This window comes from Gymnoscopelus microlampas, assembly GCF_963454915.1.
Source record: "Gymnoscopelus microlampas genome assembly, chromosome: 10".
NCBI lineage: Eukaryota > Metazoa > Chordata > Actinopteri > Myctophiformes > Myctophidae > Gymnoscopelus > Gymnoscopelus microlampas.
The window spans coordinates 41,768,531-41,793,606 of record NC_139947.1 but is presented as its reverse complement, the minus strand read 5'-3'; the positions used below and the strand labels follow the sequence as shown (position 1 = coordinate 41,793,606).

The 25,076-nt window shown below is 40.8% G+C and overlaps 2 protein-coding genes across 3 annotated transcripts; one reads left to right on the top strand and one right to left on the bottom strand.

Moving 5' to 3' along the window:
• Window positions 1–2,349: 2,349 nt before the first annotated feature.
• cs (citrate synthase) lies at window positions 2,350–17,282 on the top strand. The gene is made up of 11 exons (XM_084070254.1): window positions 2,350–2,518; window positions 10,070–10,120; window positions 10,307–10,414; window positions 11,184–11,249; window positions 11,558–11,689; window positions 11,797–11,985; window positions 12,112–12,311; window positions 13,548–13,677; window positions 13,811–13,912; window positions 14,307–14,516; window positions 14,996–17,282. The coding sequence occupies exons 1-11, from the start codon at window positions 2,468–2,470 to the stop codon at window positions 15,164–15,166; spliced, it is 1,410 nt and encodes a 469-aa protein (XP_083926380.1). The 5' UTR covers window positions 2,350–2,467; the 3' UTR covers window positions 15,167–17,282.
• A 1,572-nt stretch (window positions 17,283–18,854) lies between these two features.
• coq10a (coenzyme Q10A) lies at window positions 18,855–24,581 on the bottom strand. Of its 2 annotated transcripts, none has more exons than XM_084068056.1 (6): window positions 24,295–24,581; window positions 23,567–23,776; window positions 22,627–22,776; window positions 22,329–22,521; window positions 22,088–22,189; window positions 18,855–21,928 (listed from the first exon to the last, which is right to left on the bottom strand). In XM_084068056.1, exons 2-6 carry the CDS (start codon window positions 23,701–23,703, stop codon window positions 21,761–21,763), a joined length of 750 nt encoding a protein of 249 aa, XP_083924182.1. In that variant the 5' UTR covers window positions 23,704–23,776; window positions 24,295–24,581; the 3' UTR covers window positions 18,855–21,760. The 2 variants fall into 2 exon arrangements, with proteins under 2 accessions (XP_083924182.1, XP_083924183.1); XM_084068057.1 differs by having other exon boundaries at window positions 24,515–24,561.
• Window positions 24,582–25,076: the final 495 nt, after the last annotated feature.

Genomic DNA, 25,076 nt, shown 5'->3' with positions numbered 1-25,076 from the left:
TGGTGTGAGCTAGTAGGCTACTGATTCTACCCAAAGTTTACAAACTAGTCGAAAACATGCATGTCGTAATGGCTGCATGATCATGATGTGGCGTGGTTTACAATGCGTCCCTCTGTGTTTTGCAGCTCCTCATTCAGCCCAGCGGGGGTTCATGTGAAAACTCTGCCTAAATGCTGTTACTGTATGTCATGCATACTGTTCATCCTCAATGTGCCAAATACACAACATGGACTTTTCCCACAAGTTTTATTAATGTTAGTTTCATATGAATGTGATAAAGAATGATTATGCTATTCACCGCACCAGTTGTGATGTAAAAAGTCATTAAACAATTCAAAACAACTCCAGATAATCCACTATGTAGCTATTTATAAATTGTTGTGTTCATTTCTATCATTTTAGAGTTATATGTTTGTGAAATAATAGCAATAAGTTGGCTGCTACTGTACGTTGCATCCCCAAAAAGAAACTCTTCCAGAGAGAAGCATAAACTGTATTGTTGGATGAGATCTTGACCGACTGCTATGGAGAAGGCTATCAAACAAACTGCATGTAGCTGTTTTGAAATCGAATGCCCTGACCTGAGAGACTACAGACTATTCCTTGTTTCAACCTTCCTTCTCAATAAATAATGAAGTTCTTGTTTTACAGCAAAAAAAGAAGAAAAAAAAAAAAGAAACACTTGGCTTGCTCACTTCAATCTTCAGTGAACAGCATGTTTGCATTCTGGGAATCTGTTCACTTGATCTGTTCTCCAGCTTGGTCTGTAGAGGCCTTGGCTTAATACCAGTCTATCTGATCCCTGCAAACTGAACCTCCTGCAAATCTTGGCACCCACCGATTGGTATCTGTAACCATTGCTCTCAATGGTGATTATAGTAAGCAATGGTACTGGTGTTTTTAAAGCAAGGTTGATAAAAGATGAAGTGATTATAGAAGCTATAGTCGTTATAATGAGAAACTTTCTTGAAATAATGACTTAGTATCTCAGAATAACAAGACACTTTCTCAAAATGATTTAGTATCTCAAAATAATCAATAATGGGAAACTTTGCTCAATATTTTGAGACACTAATTAAAGCACTATAACATTTTTTTAATTAATACATTTGAATTATTTCCAATCTGTATGGTAAAGTATGTTAATACAATATAACTTATACAATTGGGGTGGTTGTATTTTGTCTCCCTGCTCTTCTGTTGAGACATTTAGAACCTGTCAAGACACAGGATCAGACACGAATTTTGACCTGATGGTCAAGATTCAATTTATCCCCTGAGCAAACAGGCAGGCTCTATTAGCTCAATGGTAAAAATGTCAGCACTTATGCAGGAAACCTGCTTCAAATCCGATAGAAGAGGAAAGTTACATAGTGCAGCATCAAGTCATTTTAATCATTTTTTAGAAAGTTTCTCATTATTTAAAAACAAATGCTGAATCTGTGCACAAGACCTAAGTATCTGTCTAAACACGATAAGATCCTCAACCGAAAAATACTTTTGTCACCATTGTGACCGTGTGTGTGTGTGTGTGTGTGTGTGTGTGTGTGTGTGTGTGTGTGTGTGTGTGTGTGTGTGTGTGTGTGTGTGTGTGTGTGTGTGTGTGTGTGTGTGTGTGTGTGTGTGTAAACCTAAGTGACCTTAAATACCATTAGACATTAGTCAAGGATTTATTTTTACAAACTGCTGGTGAAGAATTTCACTACAACTAATTATATATGGTCCAACAGCTAACAGCTCGCCACACACACACACACACACACACACACACACACACACACACACACACACACACACAATACTACAATACACACAGCACAGGGGGTATTGTAGCCTATTGTTCTGTACAGTATGCTACTGTCTGCACTGTACATGTCACAGTTTAGTATAGATAGATAGTATAGAGAAACACTTTTGCATTAGTACACAGAAATAGCCATTGCTATACAAGGCCTACAAGACAACCCATTACTATTGTATTAGTCTTGTGTGTTGTGATACAAACGTTTACACACTCGCCCTTGAACGTACAGTAGGCCTACTCTTTTTTTTTACTGATAGTATAGACTGACAGGAAATGAGGAGAGAGAGATGGAGAGTGAGAGTGACACACAGCAAAGGTCGTCGGTATCGGGATTCGAACCCGCGACTCGCTGTCAGGCTGCTACGCCAGCCATCCGGGCCTGCTCTGATCTCCAGTCAGAAATAACGCTGTACTACAGTTAGCTGACCTCCAATCAACATTCTCCCCATAATCAGCCGGCCAATCAAAGTTCCCTTACGCGGTGACCACGCAACGCCGGCGTCGTCCAATCAACAACGGCGCTACTTGCGGGCCCGGATCCCTCTCTTCAACCTTCTGCTTTCTGGAGGCGAGGGCACCTTCAAGCAGCTCCGCGGCGCACTGGCACTGGCTCTCTGACTTCATTTATCCAGCAGAGGAACCGACACCTTGACCACACACACCATGTCCTTTCTGTCTCTCAGCCGGCTAGCGCCGAAGCTCCTTAATTCAAAGGTAAGAGAACTTCGATGTCACTTTATTTGCCAACCTCTGTCGGCCGTGGAAGTTAGCTGTAATAGCTTAGCCGGGCTAATTCAAGCCCTCCCCGGTGTTTCGTCGTACGGCGGCGTCGCGTGCCGAAAACAGCCGATCTGCAAGCTCACGGAGCGTCGCTTCCGCGACTCTCCGTGAGCTTGTAGATCAGGCTATTTTCGGGGCTGAGTGACGAACGTTAGCTCGTATGCTAGCTAATGTTAGCGCTGTCAAGCACATTGTGTGTCAGCATATACGCCCCCGATTAAAGGGATTAGCTTTTAAAACTACAACATCCAGTGCAGTTTATAGACAAAATTACCTTGTATTTGTTGTGTTTATTTTTTTGTTAAAGGCGATGGAGTTGTACGGCTGTAATACCGTTGTCTTACACTCGTTTGGTATTTGTTAGCCTGGCTGGCATTGTCATAGCCTGGTTGAGTTCATGTCACTGGTCTATAACTAAACGTTACTACGTTGAATGTCCTCCTGTGGTGTTGTATTGTTATGCAATGCTTAGGCTACATCCAGTGCCATATAAATACTGCTCTTCCTGTCAAACAATAACGTTACCTGCTGCTACCCTCTCTCTCCCTCTGCCTTGACCTTCACGTGAAAATTGATGGTGATAACGTTATCTATCATTATGTTAATGTGATGATAATCCAGAGATAATGTACAATAAGTCGTTTATGACCTGTTAATATAGTCAATCTATAGAACCAATCTTCTTTTTTCTTTATTACTTTTGCAAGGCTGGGTTCATGTCACCCATTACAGACCAAATGCAAATGTTCCCATAACATTTTGCCAAATGTATAATGATCATAATTTAAAGGCTCATTAAGTACCTATTGACCTGTTTGGCTCCTACTTCAACTTGAGTAATACTGAGTGATAGTAGTGAGTTTGATCTTTCTTGGCCTGAATGCATGCAACTCAATGTCATACTCCAGTGACCCAAGACTGCCTTAAACTCACACTCACAACACTGACCCTGGAGTCAACTTGTGCCTCTCACCAGACTAGGACTTTACTGTATGTAGTTCACCCTGTCAGCATCAGTGACTCAACACTTTGCTTCTCTGAACTCTTGTGTGTACATACTTCACCATATCAGTGCCACTGTCTGTAACGCTTATTCGTTTGAACCTTTCCCCGCCTATTGACTGTAATCTGTTCAGAAGCCTTATTTGCAGGATTATTATTTGTTGTGTTCATTACCAACAGCCCATAGTGACCAAATCCATTCTCTTTGTTGCCAACTAATATTTGGTAAATATCATGACATGAGTTGAATGCCTAAGATGAAGTATTGCAACAACAAAATCACGTGATGCAGTGATTCACATATTTTCATCTTGAGAAGAATGTAAAGTGATGAAGTATTTGTGATGTTCACACCCCTTCCTTTCCCTTTCCTTGGTTACCTTTTTAATCATTTTCTTTTGGAAAAGTTGAGCTCATTTTAGTGCCCCCACCTACAGAACACTTGGCCTAGGGTCTTTATTGACGGTTATTTCTTTCCCCGTACAGACATACTGTGTTTTGTCACTACCAGAGAGCACTGCTCCAACTGCCAAGTCTATTTTCAATATAGATTTAGCCTAAATTCTATGTTGTATCATGTGCAGTTTATTTTTCTTAATGTATAAAATGGGGTTTATGGTGAGGCCTTTGCACTTCTGGGAGTGGTGTAATCTCACCCTTACCCCGGTCCCATCCCACAGGTGGTCAGGAGTGACCGGTTACTCGTGCTCTATATTTATAATCAGTATTACATAATCTCTTTCAGCTGTGTAGACAATCTGTAACTACGATGAAGTGAAATCATGGCTTTGTTTCTGTCGTGAACTACCAAGAGCATAATCTACTCAACACCACTTGTCAAATGTGATCTGCAGTCTGCACTTAGTGGGAGGAAAGCCAAATGTCTTCCTTGGCCCAGAAGCCACTCCTCCGTTCATTGACAGTGTCTCTAGTTTGACAGGGGAATCCTGTTTCAGTGGACTGGCAGCAGTAGGCTCAATCGCAGGTTCCTCCCATTTAGCTTTTGACATAATTCCTGGATGACAGTAAAGTTCTTTTGTAGCAGATGCCAACCTCATTCGCTGTATACTAGACAGCCCTTTTAATCTTCTTACCTCTGAATTTGACTAAATCATATACTGAGTCATTTGGGTTAATAGCTGGTTACAGATTACAGTACGGTATGTTTATTTTTTTGCCCAATTGTCAATTGGACAAACATCTAGATTACTACATGTCAAACTGTCTTTCTGTACTGTGTGCATGTGTCAACAGTGCACACAGTATTCTGAAACTTGGGCTTGAAACTTTGATCGCAGTACAATTTGAGCTACAGTAGGACTGTAGTCTATTTTTATCACCACCAGCAGTTTTGGCGTTGTCTGTGACATCAGCCATATGGATATGACATTTATAAACGGATACATTTGTCTATAACTTATTTAAAGAGTCAAGCCTATGATGCTGATTTTGTTTTAGGTAACAAAAAAAATACATTTTTCTGTCAGGAGAGTGTAGAGAGACAGGAAACCAAGGGCAGAGAGAAGGAGACGTGTAAGGCAAGACCAGACTTGGGTCCTCACACTCACAAGCAGCATGTAGTCACCAGGCACCACCTATGATTACATTTCAAGTCAGTGTTATTTTGGGGAAATGCTAGTAATTGTTGGGAAGAAATTGATGGTATTCAATTGTGGTTATTCATGCAGTGTTGCATTCATAAAAAAAGGATGTAAACAATCAATTAATTTTGTATCCGAAACATGTTTGTACTTGTTATTTAGGCTAAGTGGACAGTAAAGCTTTTCAGTCCAGGTATAAAGACCCTCATCCATATTTTTGGCCTTGTGCTGTGGCTTGACAAATTTGAAGGCTTGCATTTAGTCAGTTAAATCCATCCACTGAATAAAAAAAAACAAATGGAGAACGCCTGCTCACTCCTTGAACTGGACTTTCCCTTTGAAAGTTGTATTCTTTATTAAATTCACTAGATAATCACCTCAATCAGTGTAGAATGAGATATGTTGGGTTTTCACTTAAGCTTGGGGTTAGGGTTGTTGTTCAGTTAATTGTGTAGGTAATGTAGGTAATGCTTGGTACACATTATACAATCTTTATGTCAGAGACCATGTCAAATTTAAGGACTGCAGTTTCTGAATTTCGCTGCTCTTTCTGTCCTAAAGGGTGTCTAACTAGGAATCTCAGGGTGAGTAATTTCATGATTCCCTCATGACTTTTCACCACGATTCCAACCTTATTTAGCTGTGAGAGTAGGGCTGCACGATTTTGATAATTCTGATTATTTTGCTGAATGTATTAATCACGATTATTAATCACAATTGATGATGGTGTTTGGTATAAGGAAATGATTTTATGTGTTTTTTAAATACCTTTGGTATTCATTGAGATTCTTAGTGTCATAATTATATTTTGTCAGATGGTATCTACTATCTACAGTAATTGTCTAATTATTATCTCCGCTAGGAGGGGGAGAGTGTTGCGATCGGGGATGTGTGTTTGTGTGTGTTGCTGTCCACAGCTAAGCTCTCAAACTACTGGACCGATACTATACCGACTCTTTAAATAAGTTATAGTGCACGCTACGTCACTGACAGTGGGCCAAGAACCACAATTCCTGAAGGTTTATTAAACCATCAAATATTTGTGACTTAATATTCACACAGCACTAGTTCATGCCAGGTCATGGGATATACGTTCCACCAAGCTATGGAGTGGAACAAGCCAAACCGGCGCAAGCTGTCTTATCTGGTGTTTGAGATCGACACTACTAGCCAATTACAATTTTGCTGTTGAGAGATGCCGTCATAGTTTGGTGAAGTTCGGAGAATGCCACTTCTCAAGCCATGGCCTGGAGAGTTTTGGGGCATTCTCCCTCACATTCTACTTAATCCTTGTGTATCTTTGAAAATATTAAATAAACTAACAAAGCCCGTTATTGATTAACACCAATAAATTTAGAAACAAATCGGGACATGCCTTAGTTTAAGAAGAGACTTAAGTGAACAAACACCTCCTCAGCTTGAGACTGTAATCCCATGAAACTCAAGAACATTCAATCATGCACAAGTAATACAGTTCAGTTCATACATATCCCTGAGTTGCTGCAGATCAGTTATACGTTATTAACAATTAAAGTGCATTTTCCTACACATTCAACTCAGTCTGAGCTGTCATATGTCAGTGAGAACGAAGGACATAGAGGTTGACAACGGATGTGCATCAAGACGGTAGAGACCAGTGTTGTAACAAAAGTTTTTTAATTCCACTATCAAAGAACAGTGACAACCCAACACTTGGCTGCATAATACATGTTGTCAAAATGTTGTAAACCAGATGCTTCGAAGACACTGTACAGACACATACTACAGCTGACAACCGTCTCTCAGCTGTCCCTCCGGCATATGAGATACTACACTACAATCAAATTACAATATTGCTGTTGAGAGAAAGTTGCAGTTTGGCGCAAGCCCATGATTGATTAACACCATTATATTAAAAAATATGACAAAATGATCCAAATTACACAAGTCTTAACATATATGTGCGTACCATGCACATTAAGCTCAGTTCGAACTGTACATAATACATGAATGAATAATGTTAAATTATTAGGGGTGTTCCGATTCGTTTTTGGTCCGATCACCAATGTTTTTCCTCACGATCGGCCAAATTCCAATTTTTCACTTTAATATTTCCTTATTAAAACTGCACGTGTGTGTAGGGGGGGGGGGGGCTATCTGGGCATGTCGCAAAGTACGTCTGACTACTTAACCAGTGCTGCTTGGTCATTAAAGATATTTTTGGGGGATCGGGTAAATTACTGATCACCGACCGTGTCATTTGGAATTAAAATAAGTCGATTTAAATAGGTGGCCAGTTGATCGGAGCACCTAACATATCCATTCCATTACCCTTTGTGGTGGACAAAATTCATATAACAATCATTGTGGTATTGATTCATTTAATGTACTTACAATTCTGACTTGGTGTGACAAAGACATGCCATGCTCTTAAGCATACAACTCTCTCAAACAGGTGAACAACAGCTGATTCTCAGAGAACCTTTTTCTGTGTCAGTTCCTTGCCAACAAGTTGTTTCACACCTGTTCCCCTAAAGTGCTAATAAGGGTATGCTGTAAGTAACTATTGGGGTGAGCTATACAATATGCCCATGTGAGGAGTTACCATGTTGCCTCTGTGTACTGCTCCTGCCTGTATACATATGTGGGTGAGATTGGTGCTGCGGGGGTGCTGGGGGAAGCTCTCTCTGCTGTGATGAGATCTAAAATAAAGTATGACGTTTGATTCCTGACATTGCAGTCCTGCATCTTCCTGATCTGTTTAACTTACTTAAAGTAACATCAAAAGCTACCATAACACCTTGCAAAACAGTGACTGACTCTGTAATGAATTTAGCTCTTTGAATTGTTTAACACACCCCTGAAACATTTTGACTTTGACATTAAACTGCAGAAGTGACGAAGTTAACAAAACATGGTGGTAGCTTTCGTGACAGACTCTGGCCAGTTTGAGAGTGCTGTGTTCCATAGAATTATTGTTTGTGTGAAATGCTGGTGTTTCGGTGACTCTCGCTGTCCCTCCGTGTCTCTCACTCACTCTCTGCCTCACTCTTTTTTTGGCATGGATGCTAATTGACGGCCTGATTGCCTAGAAAAGGCTTGGTGTGTAGAGGCCTTTACCTCTCATTCATTCTCACTGCTGTTGCTGCCACAAACGTAAATAGGTAGATGCCTCATTGACCAGTGGGGCCGCACGTCAACACCACCCCCGTATTATGTGGGGAAACTTAACTCCAATGCAAGAATTATGCCTGAGTTGGATAAAAGTACCTGGGACTAAAACTCCCCCCCCCCCCCCCCCCTGTTTTGTAACATATTGTTACTATCTTTGTAACATGAGGTGTTTGGTATGAAAATGTATTTATTTAACCACATCCTATATCATAACTACATGTCTGACATTTCTAACAAACAAAAAAATCAGACTGCATTAGGAGGCACGGCTCTCCCCACAAAATATGGCGGCTGCGATGATGCATCGCTCTAATGAACCGCAGTGGCCAATGAGGTATCTACGTTTGTATATCTATGGTTGCTGCTATGACACCTTAATTTCCCTCCAAGAAAGGTTTATCTTATCTTAACACCACACAGGTCAGTATGACACTCCCAGTGTCATACTTGATGACTGGTCGTGTGCATGCGCTTTGATTTTCTTAGGATATGTAAATAAAGGCTAAAACCAAAAGTCATGTAGTCTGTTGTGTGAACATGAATGACTAAAGTGCTTTTGAACAGGGCATACTAATAATTTGCAGATCAGTTGTTTGAATTAATGACTACAGCCCTGTTAGACCTTTCTGGTAGTTTGATGAAAGTGGACACCAATGGATTACAGCTAATAATGTGCAGTTCTATCTTTCTTTTGGCAGCAGTGTAACTATGGATCACGTATATTGTTCAGCACGATCATTGCCCCATAATCTAGTGTTTGTCCAAGAAATGATTCTGCTAACATGAGTAAATTTGGCTTACTCTAGTGGCCTGACAATCACCATGTCTACAATTGAACCCCTGTGGGATCCTGTATCACAAAGGATGGAGTGGAATGAGCTACTAGACAGCTGCTAAACTGCAACTGAAAATAGTATGGAGTCGATAAAGGCCAGCATCCTCATTTAACTCTTTTGATCTTGTAGAGTCAATACCCTAAGAAGTCCCTAAAGTAAATTTTAAGAGCTGTATCAGGAAAAGAATGATTTGTTGCATATTCGATACTCTACTATCTTGTTTACTTGCCCTCCTTTGCACCGTCCATTTGTTGCATATGGCATCAGACCTGTATTGACTGTATACTTTCCTTTTCAAAATAAACGTGCCGCTTAATCCAGACTTAACCCATTAAAACCAGGAAAGCATCTGTGTCATTTTAGATTTGACCTATAGCAACATACGTTTTTCAGAAAACTCTTAGGATTTAGAACAGTGGTTCTCAAAAATAGCAGATATCCAAGCTCACAGCGTGTTGCTATTTTTGAACATTTTTGAAACATCTTGAAAGTGTTTGAATGATTTTGACAAACAAATCTTCTCTTCTGGCGGGGTCTCTGGCACAAACATTTTCAGATGGGGGGGGGGGGGTCCGCAGCTAAATGTATATCATTTTGGGGGTCCTTGAGACGAAAGAAATTGAGAACCACTGATTTGGAAGGCATTTGTTGAATTGGCCTCAAGTCTTAATGGGTTAAGGTGAACACTATAGCTCATTATATCTGGAATAATATTTACCATGATGTGCTTATGATGGAGCATCTCTGAATGAAGGCTATAAGGATGTTGTGACTCTGACAATCCAAGGTGGTTTAGAGATGTTCTTTTCACTGTAGGCTATTGGCCTAGAATTACAACTGTGCTCTTTGTTCTGTCCCTGTCTTACCAAAAACTTGTTTTGTCTTTCCTTTAGAATGCCTCTGGTGTCCTTGTTGCTGCCAGACATGCCAGCGCATCAAGTACTGTGAGTCTACATCAAAGTCAAAGAACATCAAGTTCTTCAGTCTTTTGTTTGTGCTTAATGTGTAAAAGTTAAAAAAAGCAAGTAAATCTCAAGCCAGATATTTATATAAAGCGTATTTATTTAAATGTGTGTAAAATAAGGTAATAAATGGGTATAACAAATGTCTAAATTTCTGTATTTGTCCAGAATCTGAAGGATGTTCTGTCAGACCTTATCCCCAAAGAACAGACCAGGATCAAGAACTTCAAACAGCAGTATGGCAAAACCAACATCGGACAGATTACTGTTGACATGGTAACTCCTTAACTCAATTTGGTGTTTGTTAAAATCAGAAATGTTTTTCCTGTTGAGGGATGTTTTGGAACAACTTTCATTTTAGAGGCTTCTAGTTTGAAGGTCTAGCAAAATTCTCACAGATGTTTGATGAGAAACCGGGTATTGTGAGGTAGTGTAGACTAATATCTGTCTACACACCCATCTTGGACTGTCATACCATTTACCGTGTCAGGTTTCACTCCTCAGACCTTTCCTGGAGTCACAATATGACATTGCAATGTTGAGTGTGACTGGCTAATTGAGGTGTTTTTAGCTCCCAAACTAGAACACACACAGTGTCAGCTGATCCTTTTTCCACTACAACTCTGGAATTGTTTTGGGTAAACTTTATGGCCGTAGCCTCTTCTGTCCACGTGGTTGTTTTAGTGGACCTACAGTACAGAATGCAATTATCTTTGAGTCATTTGGTGTCACTGCACACAATGCAGTTAAGCATGTGGGTACTGGGTATGCTTGGTATGGAGCATGACGAATAAACAATCTGAAATTATGTCTGAATATTTCACATCAAACTATTTATTTGGTGAGGCCTCTTTCATACATACTTTATTAATATGAATTAATCACACAAAATAAACGCCCCCGGTGTGTAAGGAACCTAATTGTTATTCAAATTGATCAACACGCCTGACAAGTGATGTTGTGTAACCATAAATCAATGACTATTTAATAGTTGATTCTACCGCAGCCTAGATGGATTATAATTTTTGTATGTTTTATCTTGTAGGTCTATGGTGGGATGAGGGGAATGAAGGGTCTGGTGTATGAGACTTCAGTGCTGGATCCTGATGAGGTGTGTATACCAATACTGAAACCTAACAGGAAAAAGAACACGTGCTGTGTTTTCAGTCGCAAATATTATTTTTTTTGAACACTCCTCACCCCTGGCAGATAATCAGACTGTATAGGCACTTAGCTAAATTACTTTTGGATTGATTTTCTAGATTGCATTCCGTTCTTAGAGGTTGAAGAATAACCGCTTTTAGTGTCAGTGGCCTCATTCGTCACATGTCTTGCTGGTATACTGCCACATGAAATGACCACATTTCATTGCCAGAGCTAAGATCCATGTGCTCTTCCTCTGTTCTCATTGGTGTACAGGGAATCCGTTTCCGGGGCTACAGCATTCCAGAATGTCAAGAACTGTTGCCCAAAGGCCCAGGAGGTCAGGAGCCACTGCCTGAGGGCCTCTTCTGGCTGCTTGTCACAGGGCAGGTGCCCACCGAGGAGCAGGTGAGAAGGCATCAATGGTCATGGAAAGAGCTGTAGCACTATAAATGGTGGGTTAAATCAGGGAAATTCCACCAGCTGACCTGGTATGTGTCTTGTCTGTGCTTTAGGTGAACTGGGTGTCAAAAGAATGGGCCAAGAGAGCAGCTCTCCCCTCTCATGTTGTCACCATGCTGGATAACTTCCCCACAAACCTGCACCCCATGTCTCAGTTCAGTGCCGCTTGCACAGCTCTGAACAGCGAGAGCAGCTTTGCCCGGGCCTATTCCGAGGGTGTCAACAAGGCAAAGTACTGGGAGGTACAGAACCTATTCCATCTTGTATACTTAATACATTCCTTTGTAATGATTCAGTCTGTATTTGTTCCTTCTTGCTGGTCACACCCCATTTTCCATCTTTATTAATCAACCTCCTGGTTCACCTAGTTTGTCTATGAAGATTCCATGGATTTGATTGCCAAGTTGCCCTGCGTCGCCGCCAAGATCTACCGCAACCTGTACCGTGAAGGCAGCAGCATTGGAGCCATTGACTCCAACCTGGACTGGTCCCACAATTTCACCAACATGCTGGGCTACACCGATGCCCAGTTCACTGAGCTCATGAGACTCTACCTCACTATCCACAGGTATGACACCCATTCCTAACATGCAGTACCTCAGTTCGAGCAAGCCAACAAGCGACATTGAATAGCTTGCAATACACTCAAATGAACCCGTTCTAACCAGCTCCATGTGTTACGGAACAAGGCCAGTGACGTTTGGTCTGCTTGAGAAATCAGCCACTCTGTTTGCGACATTTGGTGGGCTTGGGGTAGGGAAACTGGAGAATGTTGAATTACAGGTTTTTCAGGCAGCTGGACACGTGGGATATTGGCAGTATTGTCCCTTCAAGAGAAAATAATGTCCTTCACCACTACATTATCACTATTCTGTTATACTATGGCACGGTTTCCACAGTTTGAGATAGATCTTAAATAATGTATCTACAGCCTGATGGGGCTTTGAAGCCAGTGAAATTCAGAGGCACACAGTGTTTCCCCTTGGATGAAGTTGTAACAGCGGAGCTGAATCTTGCTCACAACTCGTATACTAATAATAATCTTCATAATAGTTAAGCGGCGGCGCTCACAAATCTGGAGCGGTGGCATCCAGCTGTTAAAAGCATATAGGGAAAACACGGCACAGCTGGTGGGACATTTGCTTCAGGAACCTACAGTGTATTCAGACAGAAGCTCATCTCAGCCCCTCATCTCATCTACTCCACCACAGCATCAGACAGTATACAGCAGGACAATTTTCTGTGTTCCCGCATCAAGCTTGCTTGCTTGTTATGTTATGAACTTACGTGAACTTTGACGGAAACACATTTCCACCCGAGTGGTTTCACTGCAAATAGGAAGAGATTACAGCTGTAACAGCATATTGAATGATACTCTAGGGTGTAAGGCGACATTAGTACTACTTGACACTTTCTGAATCAGTGAACAAATCCAACAATGCACCCTTCAGACACAGGCTTGCCAGGAGGCAGCAGCGCTTGGCTGCAAGCCCAGCCCCCACCCTGCCCCACATCAATGAGTCATAGTGTAATGGGTAACACTGCCCTCTAGTGTCCATATTATGAATGCGATACTATAATAAAGTTCACTGGTTTCTCTGAAAACAATCTAATCCGCACAGGAAGGTGTGCAGATTTTAATGTTGTTTAATGTTATAGTTTTGATCCAGCACCCAGCCTAACAGGACAGGATGTGCGTGCCCTTTGTAACTTTGTGACACATTTTTAATGCTCTGAAAACAGATTTATAACAATCTGTTAAGAGATTTGCGTTGCCTTAACCAACCTCTCTCCCCTGTCTCAGTGACCATGAGGGAGGCAATGTCAGTGCCCACACAAGCCACCTGGTGGGCAGTGCCCTGTCTGACCCCTACCTGTCCTTCAGTGCAGCTATGAATGGCCTGGCCGGTCCTCTGCATGGCCTTGCCAATCAGGTTTGTACTAAACTGAAAAACAGGCCAAACATAAGGGATGTAATGTGACAGTGGTGGTTGAGGATGATAATATTGTATTTGGTTTCAATGTCTAAACTTTGCTCTGATGTGGAATCCCTTCTACATCCTGCAGGAGGTGCTGGTGTGGCTGACAGCTCTGCAGAAGGAGCTTGGTGGAGAAGTGTCTGATGAGAGGATGAGGGATTACATCTGGAACACACTCAAGTCTGGCAGGGTAAAGTGGCACCTAGTATAAGATTCCACTATGAAACATTACAGCCTACCCGTAATAGAATTTCAGCGTACGGACAATTTATGCTTTGCACGAGAAGTGTCACGATGAAAGTGACGTCAAAATGAAAAAAATGTGTATGGAGAACCACCTCAGAGGGTTTTGTGTACCTCTGGAAAAATGAAGGCCATTTTGTATTTACATATTTGGGGAACAGCGTGAGACATGTAGTGTGACTCGTCATTTGACACTTGTCGTTCATAAAGCATAAATTGACCTTAAGTCTCATGACAGGACATCTCTGCTACCCTGTCTTGGTTTATGTAGAATACCCTGCTCTTCTGTCATCACAGCCATACGGTTTGTGCTCAATTTGCCCCCCATCTATCTGACGCAGGTTGTGCCAGGCTATGGCCATGCTGTCCTGAGGAAGACTGACCCACGTTACACCTGTCAGCGGGAGTTTGCCCTGAAGCACCTGCCCAACGACCCCATGTTCAAGATGGTGGCTCAGCTCTATAAGATTGTTCCCAATGTCCTGCTGGAGCAAGGCAAGGCAAAGAACCCTTGGCCCAACGTGGATGCCCACAGCGGAGTGCTGCTGCAGGTAAGAAAACGGGTGGTGGTGAGACTTCAGGATCATTTAACCCATTAAGGCCTGAGGTTCTGATTCTATAAAATACTTATGTTTCTATATCAGTGGTGCTCAAACCTTTTCATGTCCAGGACCCCCAAAATGATATGTATTTGGCCGCGGACCCCCCATCTCAAAATATTTTGTTCCATGGACCCCCAGAAGCAAAGATTTCAGTTACAAATGTTCGCTTTAAAAATATATATATTCAAAGATTTGCACACATTTTCGCCATTTAAAAAAATGGCAGATCTACAAGCTGTGCCACGCTATAAGCTATATCTGCTATTTATTTAATATATATTTAATAGCCAAAGAAAACTTAAAAATCATACAGATGCGTTCTTAATGGGTTAAACAAGCTAGCTATCGTAGTCTACATTTTTATACTTTTTAGGAAAATGATTTTCTTCTCATCCTGACCTGCCATCTCTCTGTCCCTGTCTATGCAGTACTATGGAATGACTGAGATGAATTACTACACTGTGTTGTTTGGCGTCTCCCGAGCCCTGGGTGTGCTCGCCCAGTTGGTGTGGAGCAGAGCCCTGGGATTCCCCTTGGAGCGCCCCAAGTCCATGAGCACTGATGGATTGATGGGTTTGGTGGGGGCTAAGTCAGGCTGAAGAACAGGTTGATGGGTGTGGGGGGTTAGTGTAAAGGGAGATAAGGAAGAAGTATCACACACATCAGACAAAAGATGACCCCTGTCCTTCCCAACCCCAGGGAAATGGGATTCAAAGAGACAGTACGCTTTTAATCTCAATTTAAAAAGGGCCTTTCAAATATTCACGCTGGTAGTGTTAAAGTGTGTTGGTTTCACATAGAAAAGTTTTCACACCATGCCTCCAACTATGGATGATGAAAGCGAAAAGGCCATACACACTTTTCCCCTAATAGGCTTAGGCTCACTCAATGTACTATGAAAAGGTCAGAAATTATTATTAAGATTTGTTCCTGATGTTCAGTGTAGTGTCTTCTCTTTGGGCACTGGATGGAAAATACAAATTGGAGGCGGCAATGGCATTCAAAGGGAATTTGGGGGGGTGAATGACACTTCAATTGTATCATCAAGTTAAAAGCTACAGAACAAGTTACTAATCATCTGACTCGACTGTTGCTGCTTTTGGCTCATACTGTGGTTTTTCTGTCTTGTAGAATATTCCCCCAAAAAAATCACTTTATTTTTTTCATGTAAAACTGATAATAACATAGGTTCTTCTATGCAATTTCCCCAGACATTGTCCCACCCAGTGTATCACTCCCAGTATGAACACTCCATTTTAGGTCCCCCCCACTTAACAATTTACACATTCAGGATAATGAAAATAAGTTAAAAGATACTGCCCCTTTAAATCTTTGATCTCCCCCTTCTCTCCAACTTTACTGTATAATTATTTTTCATGACCAATCACCTCTATGATCAAAATGACTTTCCTTTAAAAATAGAAACGATTTCCCCTACTTTTCTCAATTTACCTTTTCAAATCTTCAGTGGGTCTTGACCTCAATGGGTGCTCCAAAAAGCCATCAGAATAAGCATAACTGTACAGCAACAGAATGTTAGAGGGATTGAAGGATGATATAATTTGCTAACAGTGAAGGCTTAAGAGCAAGCTTGAATAAAAGTGGGCAGCCGGAGCCCATCTTATTTGTTGAGGTCCCGTCTTATTTTGGTGTGTGGTTATTTAATCCCCAGACGAAAGCGCTTCAGTCAACTACTACTCCAAAATGAGCACTTGCTAGATTGGATTCCCTAATACTAATTCGTATCTGTAGTAGACCCAGGTTGATTTAGTGTGATTTTTATGCAGGGTTTGGGTGTTTAAATATGTATAAACCTATACTGTAGTCTTTGGTGGGAACTCATTTTGTGGTTTTATTTATACTTTGTGTACATAGGTATATATATATGTATAGCTTGAATGTATGAGCGCTACTCAAACAAGTTGCTTGTATAACCAACCACAATAATTACCTAGGTTAAACCATCTGTGTTATGTCCAGCCTCAGTTATCACTGGGACATGTTAACTTTTTCTGCTGTTTTGGAAACGATGAACAAACCTATATTGCAGCTATCTTGTATATATAGTGATTTCTTGCCTAGCTCTCTGGCCTTAGCTGGTGCTGTTTATTGCAGGTGTTTAATTTGAATGTTTCAAGCTTGCTCTTAAGCCTGCATTATCCTTGGTTGCTTGCGGGTGTCAAGCACCGGAAATGGCAGATGTACAAGCTCACGTGTTTTAACGTGTTGTGAACTTGTAGATCAGCTATTTTCAGTAGGAGACGCCTGCGTGCAACCAAGTATGAATTAAGCCCTACGTCTGTAGCCGCTTCACCCATGCTGTAGCTCCCTGCTTTGTCCACACTCCATTTTGTGTAGTTTAAGCTGGACCTTTCATCCTGCTGCAACTCAAATTTCTTTTCCATGTTAGTTGGTAAATCTTTTGCATCACCATGCCTTGCTTCCTTACCCCTAGCAGCTTTATTGGGTCTGTGTTTATATTATTCTGTTACTGTTCCATGTGGTTGGGCTTTAGAATATCTAGTTATTTTGATCATAGAGGAGAATAAAGGTTGTACTGTACATGATAGCTGAGGGAATTTGTTGCAGATGGATTCATCAGAAGGAAAAAAAAAACATTGGGAATGGGGCTGGATGGGTCAAATGGGCAAGAAGTGCTTGGCAGAGGAAATACAGGAAAACTTAAACAAGGAAAAATAAAAGTTTTTATTAACACTTATTGTCTCATTTTCTTCAAGGTATAGAAAAGTCGACAATGTGTAGAGCAGCTCTTAACTGGTGGTTCTAAAATGTCATGCATGTCCGATACCTATGCAACACACCTACACGCAGCAAAGACATAGTTGTCATTTGGTCTGTTCGATTTTTAAGCCCAACATATATATGTTGGTTGTAAATACTGTGAAGTGGAAAAAAGCAGTGCAGTGCTGCACGTTCTACCCTTGAAAATCAGTTATTTTCGGCGAGTGACGCAGTCGCATGACGAAGTACAAATTTGACTTTGGGTAAAGTTACAACCTCAAGACGCATGACCTGTTACATGAGCTCATACTCAACTGGCTGTGAACCCTATTGAGGGAATCCAACATGCCATTTGTTTGAGCACACAGATTTGAACAGTTTAGTAGGGTGCACCAGTGCCATCTATTAGAGTTACGCCAACTCCGTTCACCTCTTCGGGCCAGGTCTTCTACATACACATACATTGGCGAATAGTGACAAATCCCTAAACCGGAAGTTCATGGAATGCATTGAAGTCTACGGCTCCTTGTCACTATTTCCAGCTACATGAACCACGTGACCGACGCTGTTTCTGACTCCTCATTGGCGCAACTCTCTAATAGAAGGCTCTGGGGTGCACTAGTCACAATGGAGTTCTGTCACCAGTACCATTTTAGTACTAGTCTGAGATGGTGACTACTTTCACAATTTCACCTGTTACTGTACATTGTGGTGTTTACATGTTACGTTGATATTAAACTTACCACAAACTAAAAAGAGTGGAGACTTGAATGTTATGGCCATTGGCATGATCAAATGGGAAGATGGCCCAAGTACCCGCCTGTCCCATGTGATTGTTATTAATATCTGGCCCACATACCATTACCCCACTCTGGTTTCTTGTGCTTCGGCTGCCCTTGGAAAGGGGTGCATCTCCCAGTCTGTCACTACACTGGGAGTAGATTCACACAACCCACAAGACACAAGTGTCTCCCATTGATGCAATTGCTGCACGCATGATATTGCAGACAAAAACAATGTGCTTATAATGACAGTGTTCCTTCAATAAGTAGTACAGACCAAATTCTTCCAAATTGGGTCCGTACACAATTTACAATTTTACTAGTCATGCTGGGCATTTTACATTACTGATGCACTCAAATATCTTGCAAATGTGCACAGAAGTAATCCAATCCATTTTACATGTTTATTTAAATGATCTGAATCAAATGTATTATGAAGTGATTACATTATTTCTTGTACTTACAACCTTCAGATTAGAATTTCTCATGCATGTTTCTAATGATATATAATGTATGAAGAAGTTTATGTGTTTGCCTTGGATTTACTTTTTGGCATATCAAAAAACACCTACCACAATCCAAGCATTATTGCCAAAATGAACAACACGTTTGTCAATCATATGCTTTTATATTGTAGAACAGGCTTCAACATTATATTGTATTATATATGACTTAAAAACCAATATATTCAATTCAAATAACAGCATATAAGCCTTTGAGTAAATCTTATCAATATTTCACTCGGATTGAGATTCACAGAAAGTGCCACTCCCATATTTTAATACACAATATTGTACATGCATTGTTTAAATACACTGCCCCTTCATTTGTGTAGCCTCCTTGCTCATAGCCTTGAACATACAGAACATGAGCTGTCATACAATGAATCTGCTATTATGAGGAAGACCTATAGTTAAAATGACCTCTTCCATTGCCCTTTACCATAGGTCATCAGAAATGTCAAATACAATCAATCACTCCCTTTTGTAGTTAAAGAAATGTACATCCCATTAGGAAGCAGTCACACTAACAATACCATGGTGGTGTGATTTTTTGTTAGAACAAATGAGAAATAGCTCTATTTATCCAGTCTCCAGCACTTTACAGAAAATACTTTTTCAGGTAGGGATACCAATTTCATCCAATCAGAACAGAGAACTCGTGGAGGCTACATGAGAAACAAGTGAAATTGGAAAACTAACCACAAGCAGATGAGTGATCTTTGTGGGGTTCTCTCTCCTGACGAAATGTATTTTCCTGTTACTAGAGCTGGAGACTCTTTATCATTGATTACTATCAGGAGAATATACAATAGAGCTTTAACTTTTTAACAACTGTTTTAACCAAATCATTTACAGCACCTTTAAAATAAATATGTTCACCTCTACTCAATTACATTCATGCTTCATAAATTAATCAAGTTACATATAACAATTCAAAAACATAATGAAGCAAAAAACCCTTTGGGGTATTGTTAATGTTTTATTTTACAGCCCATAATGTATACCAACCATTTACTGGCAGTGTACATGATAGAAAGTATGGCTAAAGGGGAAGGAAAACCTAGTCTTATTTCATAGCTTTCGTTTCTGATTCCCTTAAAAACTACAAAGGGGTATAAACATGGCAGGTGGCCTAAGACTGACCTACACTGTGACGTAAGCACGGCAGCTGCAGCTAATTAAATTAATAATGGGTCATGGGTGTGTTAGATATACTGTACGTGTACCAATGTGTAAGCATTGACAATACCGTTGACTACTGTCCATGCTTGCACATCGGCAGACAAATATCCAACACACCCCTCCTTAATGTCATTAGCTGCAGCAGCAGCATTGCTTACAAACCTGCCACATTCATCCTTTTGTAATGTTTAACCTGTAGGCACAAACTACAAAATTGGACTAGGGTTTCATGCACCTTTATTACTGTAACGTTAATACTTTCTGCTTGTGTTCTTGACACAAATGCACGCCTGCTTACATAAAACAGCATTGGGAAGGTTCCTTTCAGAATCTCTACTACAGTACAGATTCAGAATACAGTACAGGAACCAACTGATTACTAGAACATGGTGATGCATTTACATTAATTTGAATAACTGTCGCCAATTTATACAGCATCATGTAGAAAGACTATTGACCTTTTCCAGAGAATGAGAAATTATCTACAACAATTTTAACCACTTGAACCCCAGATCCCTATTCTGGGGGGAACATTAGCCAACAATCGACAGATCTACAAGCTCACAACATGTCACGATGCAACTCATTGCGAGCTTGTAGATCGACCATTTGGACTAGACTAGAGGGATAAAAGCGGTCCAAGAACAGGGCCAACTCAGGTCCAGTTTACAAAGTGGTTAAGTAAGTTTATCTACATAAACAGGTAACCAGCCATCACTGGTAAGAAGTCCCATTTTATTTTAGAAATACTCCACCACTCTGTCCATTACATACCAGGTGGTTTACAATTGTTTGAAAATAATTCCAGTGACGATTGTTACACTAGATTATAGTTTCAACGATAGATAATTGTGCTGGGCTGTAAAATAAGACATTACTGCAATCAGACCAAGTCTCAATATCCAAAGCTCGTCTTCACAGCCTAATGCGGTCAAATTAAAGCTTACTTTTAGGTCAATTGAAGCACAATTGCAACCCATTAAATTGAAAATGACCTCTTTCCCTCTGCAAAAATCAACACTTGAATAATATTCTCACAACACACGGTGGGTGGGATGGAAGAAGAACTGTCCTTTTTGGCACATTTAATATGTATAAACCAAAATAAAGTAATTTAATCCCAGCACCAATGCTGCATAAGTTGAATGGATGGATACATGGATAAAATGTTTTTTTTGTTTACCAGTTTGCATTGATTCCAGTGGTAATGAGACAATATATTAAAACTACCACTTAATAAAAATAAAATAAAGTCAGACATATTCTTTTCTAATGGTTATTATAAGTGACGGCCAGTACTGAACCAAAACAGAAAATCAGAGTTGACAACCTAAACCGATAAGAATATGTTATAATAAGCGATTGGCATGTAAATCCCTTACAATGGCATGTTGAATAATAAAACCTTGAACCTAGTCAACGGCCAAACACCCATCCCTATCAGCACAAAGCTTTAAAAAGGGTCACCATGCCTATTGTCAAAGTCAATCTTGTACACTACTACTGTACACTACACTGTACTGTCCATTCATCAGATTGACAATAGATAACTCACTGCCATTGGTATTGTGATGTTGTATGATGCCGTATGTTTAACATAAACAAAGCTTCAACTGCAAATGAGCAAGCAGCAACACAAGGTTCCTCTTCCAAAGAAGGTCCCTGGAGTGGAGGTAGATGGAAACTATACAGACTGAATAGAAGGGGAGTATCAACAATTTGCTATGTTGTGTGATGTTGCGTGATATATAGGTAGATGCAAAAATAAGTGTAACCATACTGTAGTTATCCTCCACATAATGCTCACGTTTGGGTGGTCCCACTGTGCGTCTTCGTTTTGATGAAGTTCTGTGGCATCCAGGTGGTGATGGTGGAGGTGAATGCGAGGAGGGACTGTCTGAGCGGAGTCATGCAGACAAATGTGTACGAGGGGGATAACGGTCGGTATGATGTAAGGCTAGAGGAGGACATGCGGTGGCAAGCCTCACGTCTGGTGCACCTCATGAAACATCAGCTCCCGTGGGATACGAGTCTCTGGGCCGTAAAGCTTGCCGGCTCGTTTATGGAAGGCAGCGACATTTGTCTTTACTACCTCGTCAAAGAACACAGTGGCTAACTGGGAGTGGATCAAGGAGCGGAACTCGAAGGAGATCTGTTTAAGATAGGACAGAATTAATCAAAGAGAATCAATATTTAGTATAAAATGACAGAAGGGAGTATATAGCTTAAATAATACTTTTGTAAACCGAGGACAAATAACAGACAAAGAGATACTTAAAGCAACAACAGACAATGAATCTAGCCTACTCACAGAAAAGTCCACAGTGCAAGTGCGCGGATAGCCAGGAATGCCAGGGCTGAAGCGCCATATCGTCTCCAGATGATTGAAGAGTTTTCCATCGGTACAAACTGCCTGAATACACCAAAACCACAAACTCTTACTGCATTATGTTAATGAGAAACTCTGCATTACGACTGTTTTACGGAACACAACACATGAGATATTCGTTCACGGGATAGTCAACTTCACTGATACTAACAATGGCACTTACTTTGACTAGATGGGGTCGGACACTAGTGATCATAGATGTGTATCTTTCTACCACTGGTGGGAAGCCCACTTCAAGTTGTGCTTTGGAGTGGCCTGTTCTTTTCATGATGGTCTGAGACTTCTTGCACCATGGCACAAAGTGCTTGTAATCATCCACATTGTTCACCACATCATACATCTCCAGCATGGAGTACCTATGACAGTCAATATAGAGTGATGCAGAACAGTAAGACTCTGTACATTCTAATTGTAATTGCAAGAATAACATCTGTTATTTGACCTGTACTGTGATGAATTACCCAAGTATCCTACGCTCCGAATACTCCTTCCTTTTGTTGGTGAAGCCCATGAAGCTTCTGCTTTGAGGAGCAGCTGTCATCTTGTCCCAGTCCTGAAGGCAAAGCACTCTGGGAGTTCTGGTCATCAGAATGCCGCATGATGACAAGTGTCTAAAAGTGAACAGGAAAAGTCAAATAAACCATTTTCTGGAACCAGTACCACCCACCATATCCCCCATGACAAAAAACAACCCATTACATTCTAGCTCCCTTTACCTCAGTCAAAGGCATAGATAACATACAGGTCCAGCAGGGAACAGAAGGCCCCTGCTGTGTTTCAGAGCATGCTGGTATTTTCTGAGTAGTGGCCAGCATACTGCATGAATGGCATGTAATGTGACACCCTCTCATATGCTACTAGTACTTCCACCACTTAAAAGAGTTTCTAATTGCTGCCCAACACGTCTAGAATATATAAGAAGCAGGGCTGCCTACAATTCCTTTGCAGTTCAACTGGAGACCGTGTAATTAACAAAATAATCAAGATAATTACAGCCAGTCAAATCTATTAAGTGGGGTGGTTCTGTAATAATAATAATAATATCTCAAATGTATACAGAGATTTTCTAAGTACCCAAAGACGCTTTACATGGGGGGGGGAGATCAACTTTATTAGGAAAAACAGTGGAACAGTAAAACAGGGGGGGTGCAGTTAGCTGGGGAAAGCCATATTGAAGAGGTGGGTTTTGAGAGGATTGGCGGATGGGGGCTTCTCTGTGGTATTGAGGGGTGCATTCCATAAGAAAAAGCCCCATCGCCCCAGGTATGGCACTTGGTCTTGGGGACCTCCTGGAGGTTGGCGTTACCAAGAAGACCAGCATCTACCGTTGCAGTCACAATTGAATATTTCACTGGGAAGATTTGTTAAAAAACTGTTCCAGTGGCAGCATGTGGATCTCACCTGATGTTTTGTCTCATGCGTTCTCTGGTACACACTGGTCGACAGCATCGAGGGGAGCCCACTGTGGCAATCTCCAGAAACTCACTGAATGTTCTCACACCCATAGGTAACCGCCTGGCACTGGTCGAGACTGCCATCAAAACAACCACAGGTTCAGGTCTTCAGCAGAGAAACCAGTCTGGTCCAGGACCAGGTTGTGGGATACTGGGTCTGTGAAACAAAATGTGATTTTAACTAATTGACACACAGTAACAGTTGTGACATACAGCAACCGTTGAAGTTAAACTAGCTGACATACAATAACAGAGTCAGTTAAACTAGGTTGCATACAATGGTAGTTTAAATTCAACTGGGTGACAATGACATACGGTAACAGCTGTAAGTTAAACTATGTGACACACAGTAACAGTTTTAGGTTAAACTAGATGGCATACAGTAATAGACTAGATGACATAATGTCACAGATCAAGTTAAACTAGGTGACATTCAGTAACAGATCAAATTGAAATAGACAGGCATTACATGACAGTTTAAGTTCAACTAGGAGGTGACATACAGTAACAGCTAAAGTTAAATAAACTTACTAGGGTGATACACGCACACACACACAGTAACAGTTTATGTTAAACTAAAGTGACACACAGTAGCAGTTTCAGTTCAACTAGGTGATCAACATTAACACATTTCGTTAACCTAGGTGACACACACTAGTAAACTCGATGACATACAGTAACAGATGACAGTCAGTCCAACGTAACGCGGTGACCCTGGCGCCAGAGCTCCAGTGCTACATCTAGCTGCTAACGTTAGATTCCAGAAGAACAACAAGTTCCAATACACGCGACCTATCGGGCCGCCGTCCTACTAATTTGTCGAGGCCCCTTATTTCATTCCATGGCTGTAAAACACGCAAAGATTAGGTCGAATGTACGACATTTGCAGCATTACGTCTTGAGTGTTTGTCAAGGCTGTAACAACTCGACCTTCTGCGGCTGTGGAAAGAAACGCCGGGCGGCGGTGGGAGGCCAGGGTTGCCAGATTGTATGAGAGAAATAAGCAACCAGGCCTGTGGAAACAAGCCCAAAAGAAGCCACATGAGCTATTTTTGAAACATTCTAACAACTCAAATTTCGTATGGGAGTCCCTGGCACAAAACATTTTCAGATGGGGGTTAGGGGACAAATACATATTAATTTGGGGGTCCTTGATATGAAAATATTTGAGAACCACTGGTTTACATTATATATATATATATATATATATATATATATATATATATATATATATATATATATATATATATATATATATATATATACACTTTATTTATTTTATTTTATTTACGAGCCCAAATAATAATAATAATTATATAGCGCTTATATAGCACTTTTATAAGTATCCAAAGTCGCTTAAAAAATAAACAAGCAAATAAGTAACTACACTTTTAGAAACAAGTACCAATCACAGTCTATGGCACCAATATTCACAAGCAACTTTACAGAAACAGAAG

Bases quoted from the DNA above. Each gene is read 5' to 3' on its own strand.
- coq10a (XM_084068056.1), bottom strand. From the start codon at position 23,703: ATGGCAGTCTCGACCAGTGCCAGGCGGTTACCTATGGGTGTGAGAACA. The intron at 22,777-23,566 runs GTGAGATCCACA...GTTCACTTTTAG, and splicing joins CGCATGAGACAAAACATCAG to ACACTTGTCATCATGCGGCA. The intron at 21,929-22,087 runs GTGAGTAGGCTA...TATCTTAAACAG, and splicing joins CTTGCACTGTGGACTTTTCT to ATCTCCTTCGAGTTCCGCTC.
- cs (XM_084070254.1), top strand. From the start codon at position 2,468: ATGTCCTTTCTGTCTCTCAGCCGGCTAGCGCCGAAGCTCCTTAATTCA. The intron at 2,519-10,069 runs GTAAGAGAACTT...TCTTTCCTTTAG, and splicing joins CGAAGCTCCTTAATTCAAAG to AATGCCTCTGGTGTCCTTGT. The intron at 10,121-10,306 runs GTGAGTCTACAT...GTATTTGTCCAG, and splicing joins ATGCCAGCGCATCAAGTACT to AATCTGAAGGATGTTCTGTC.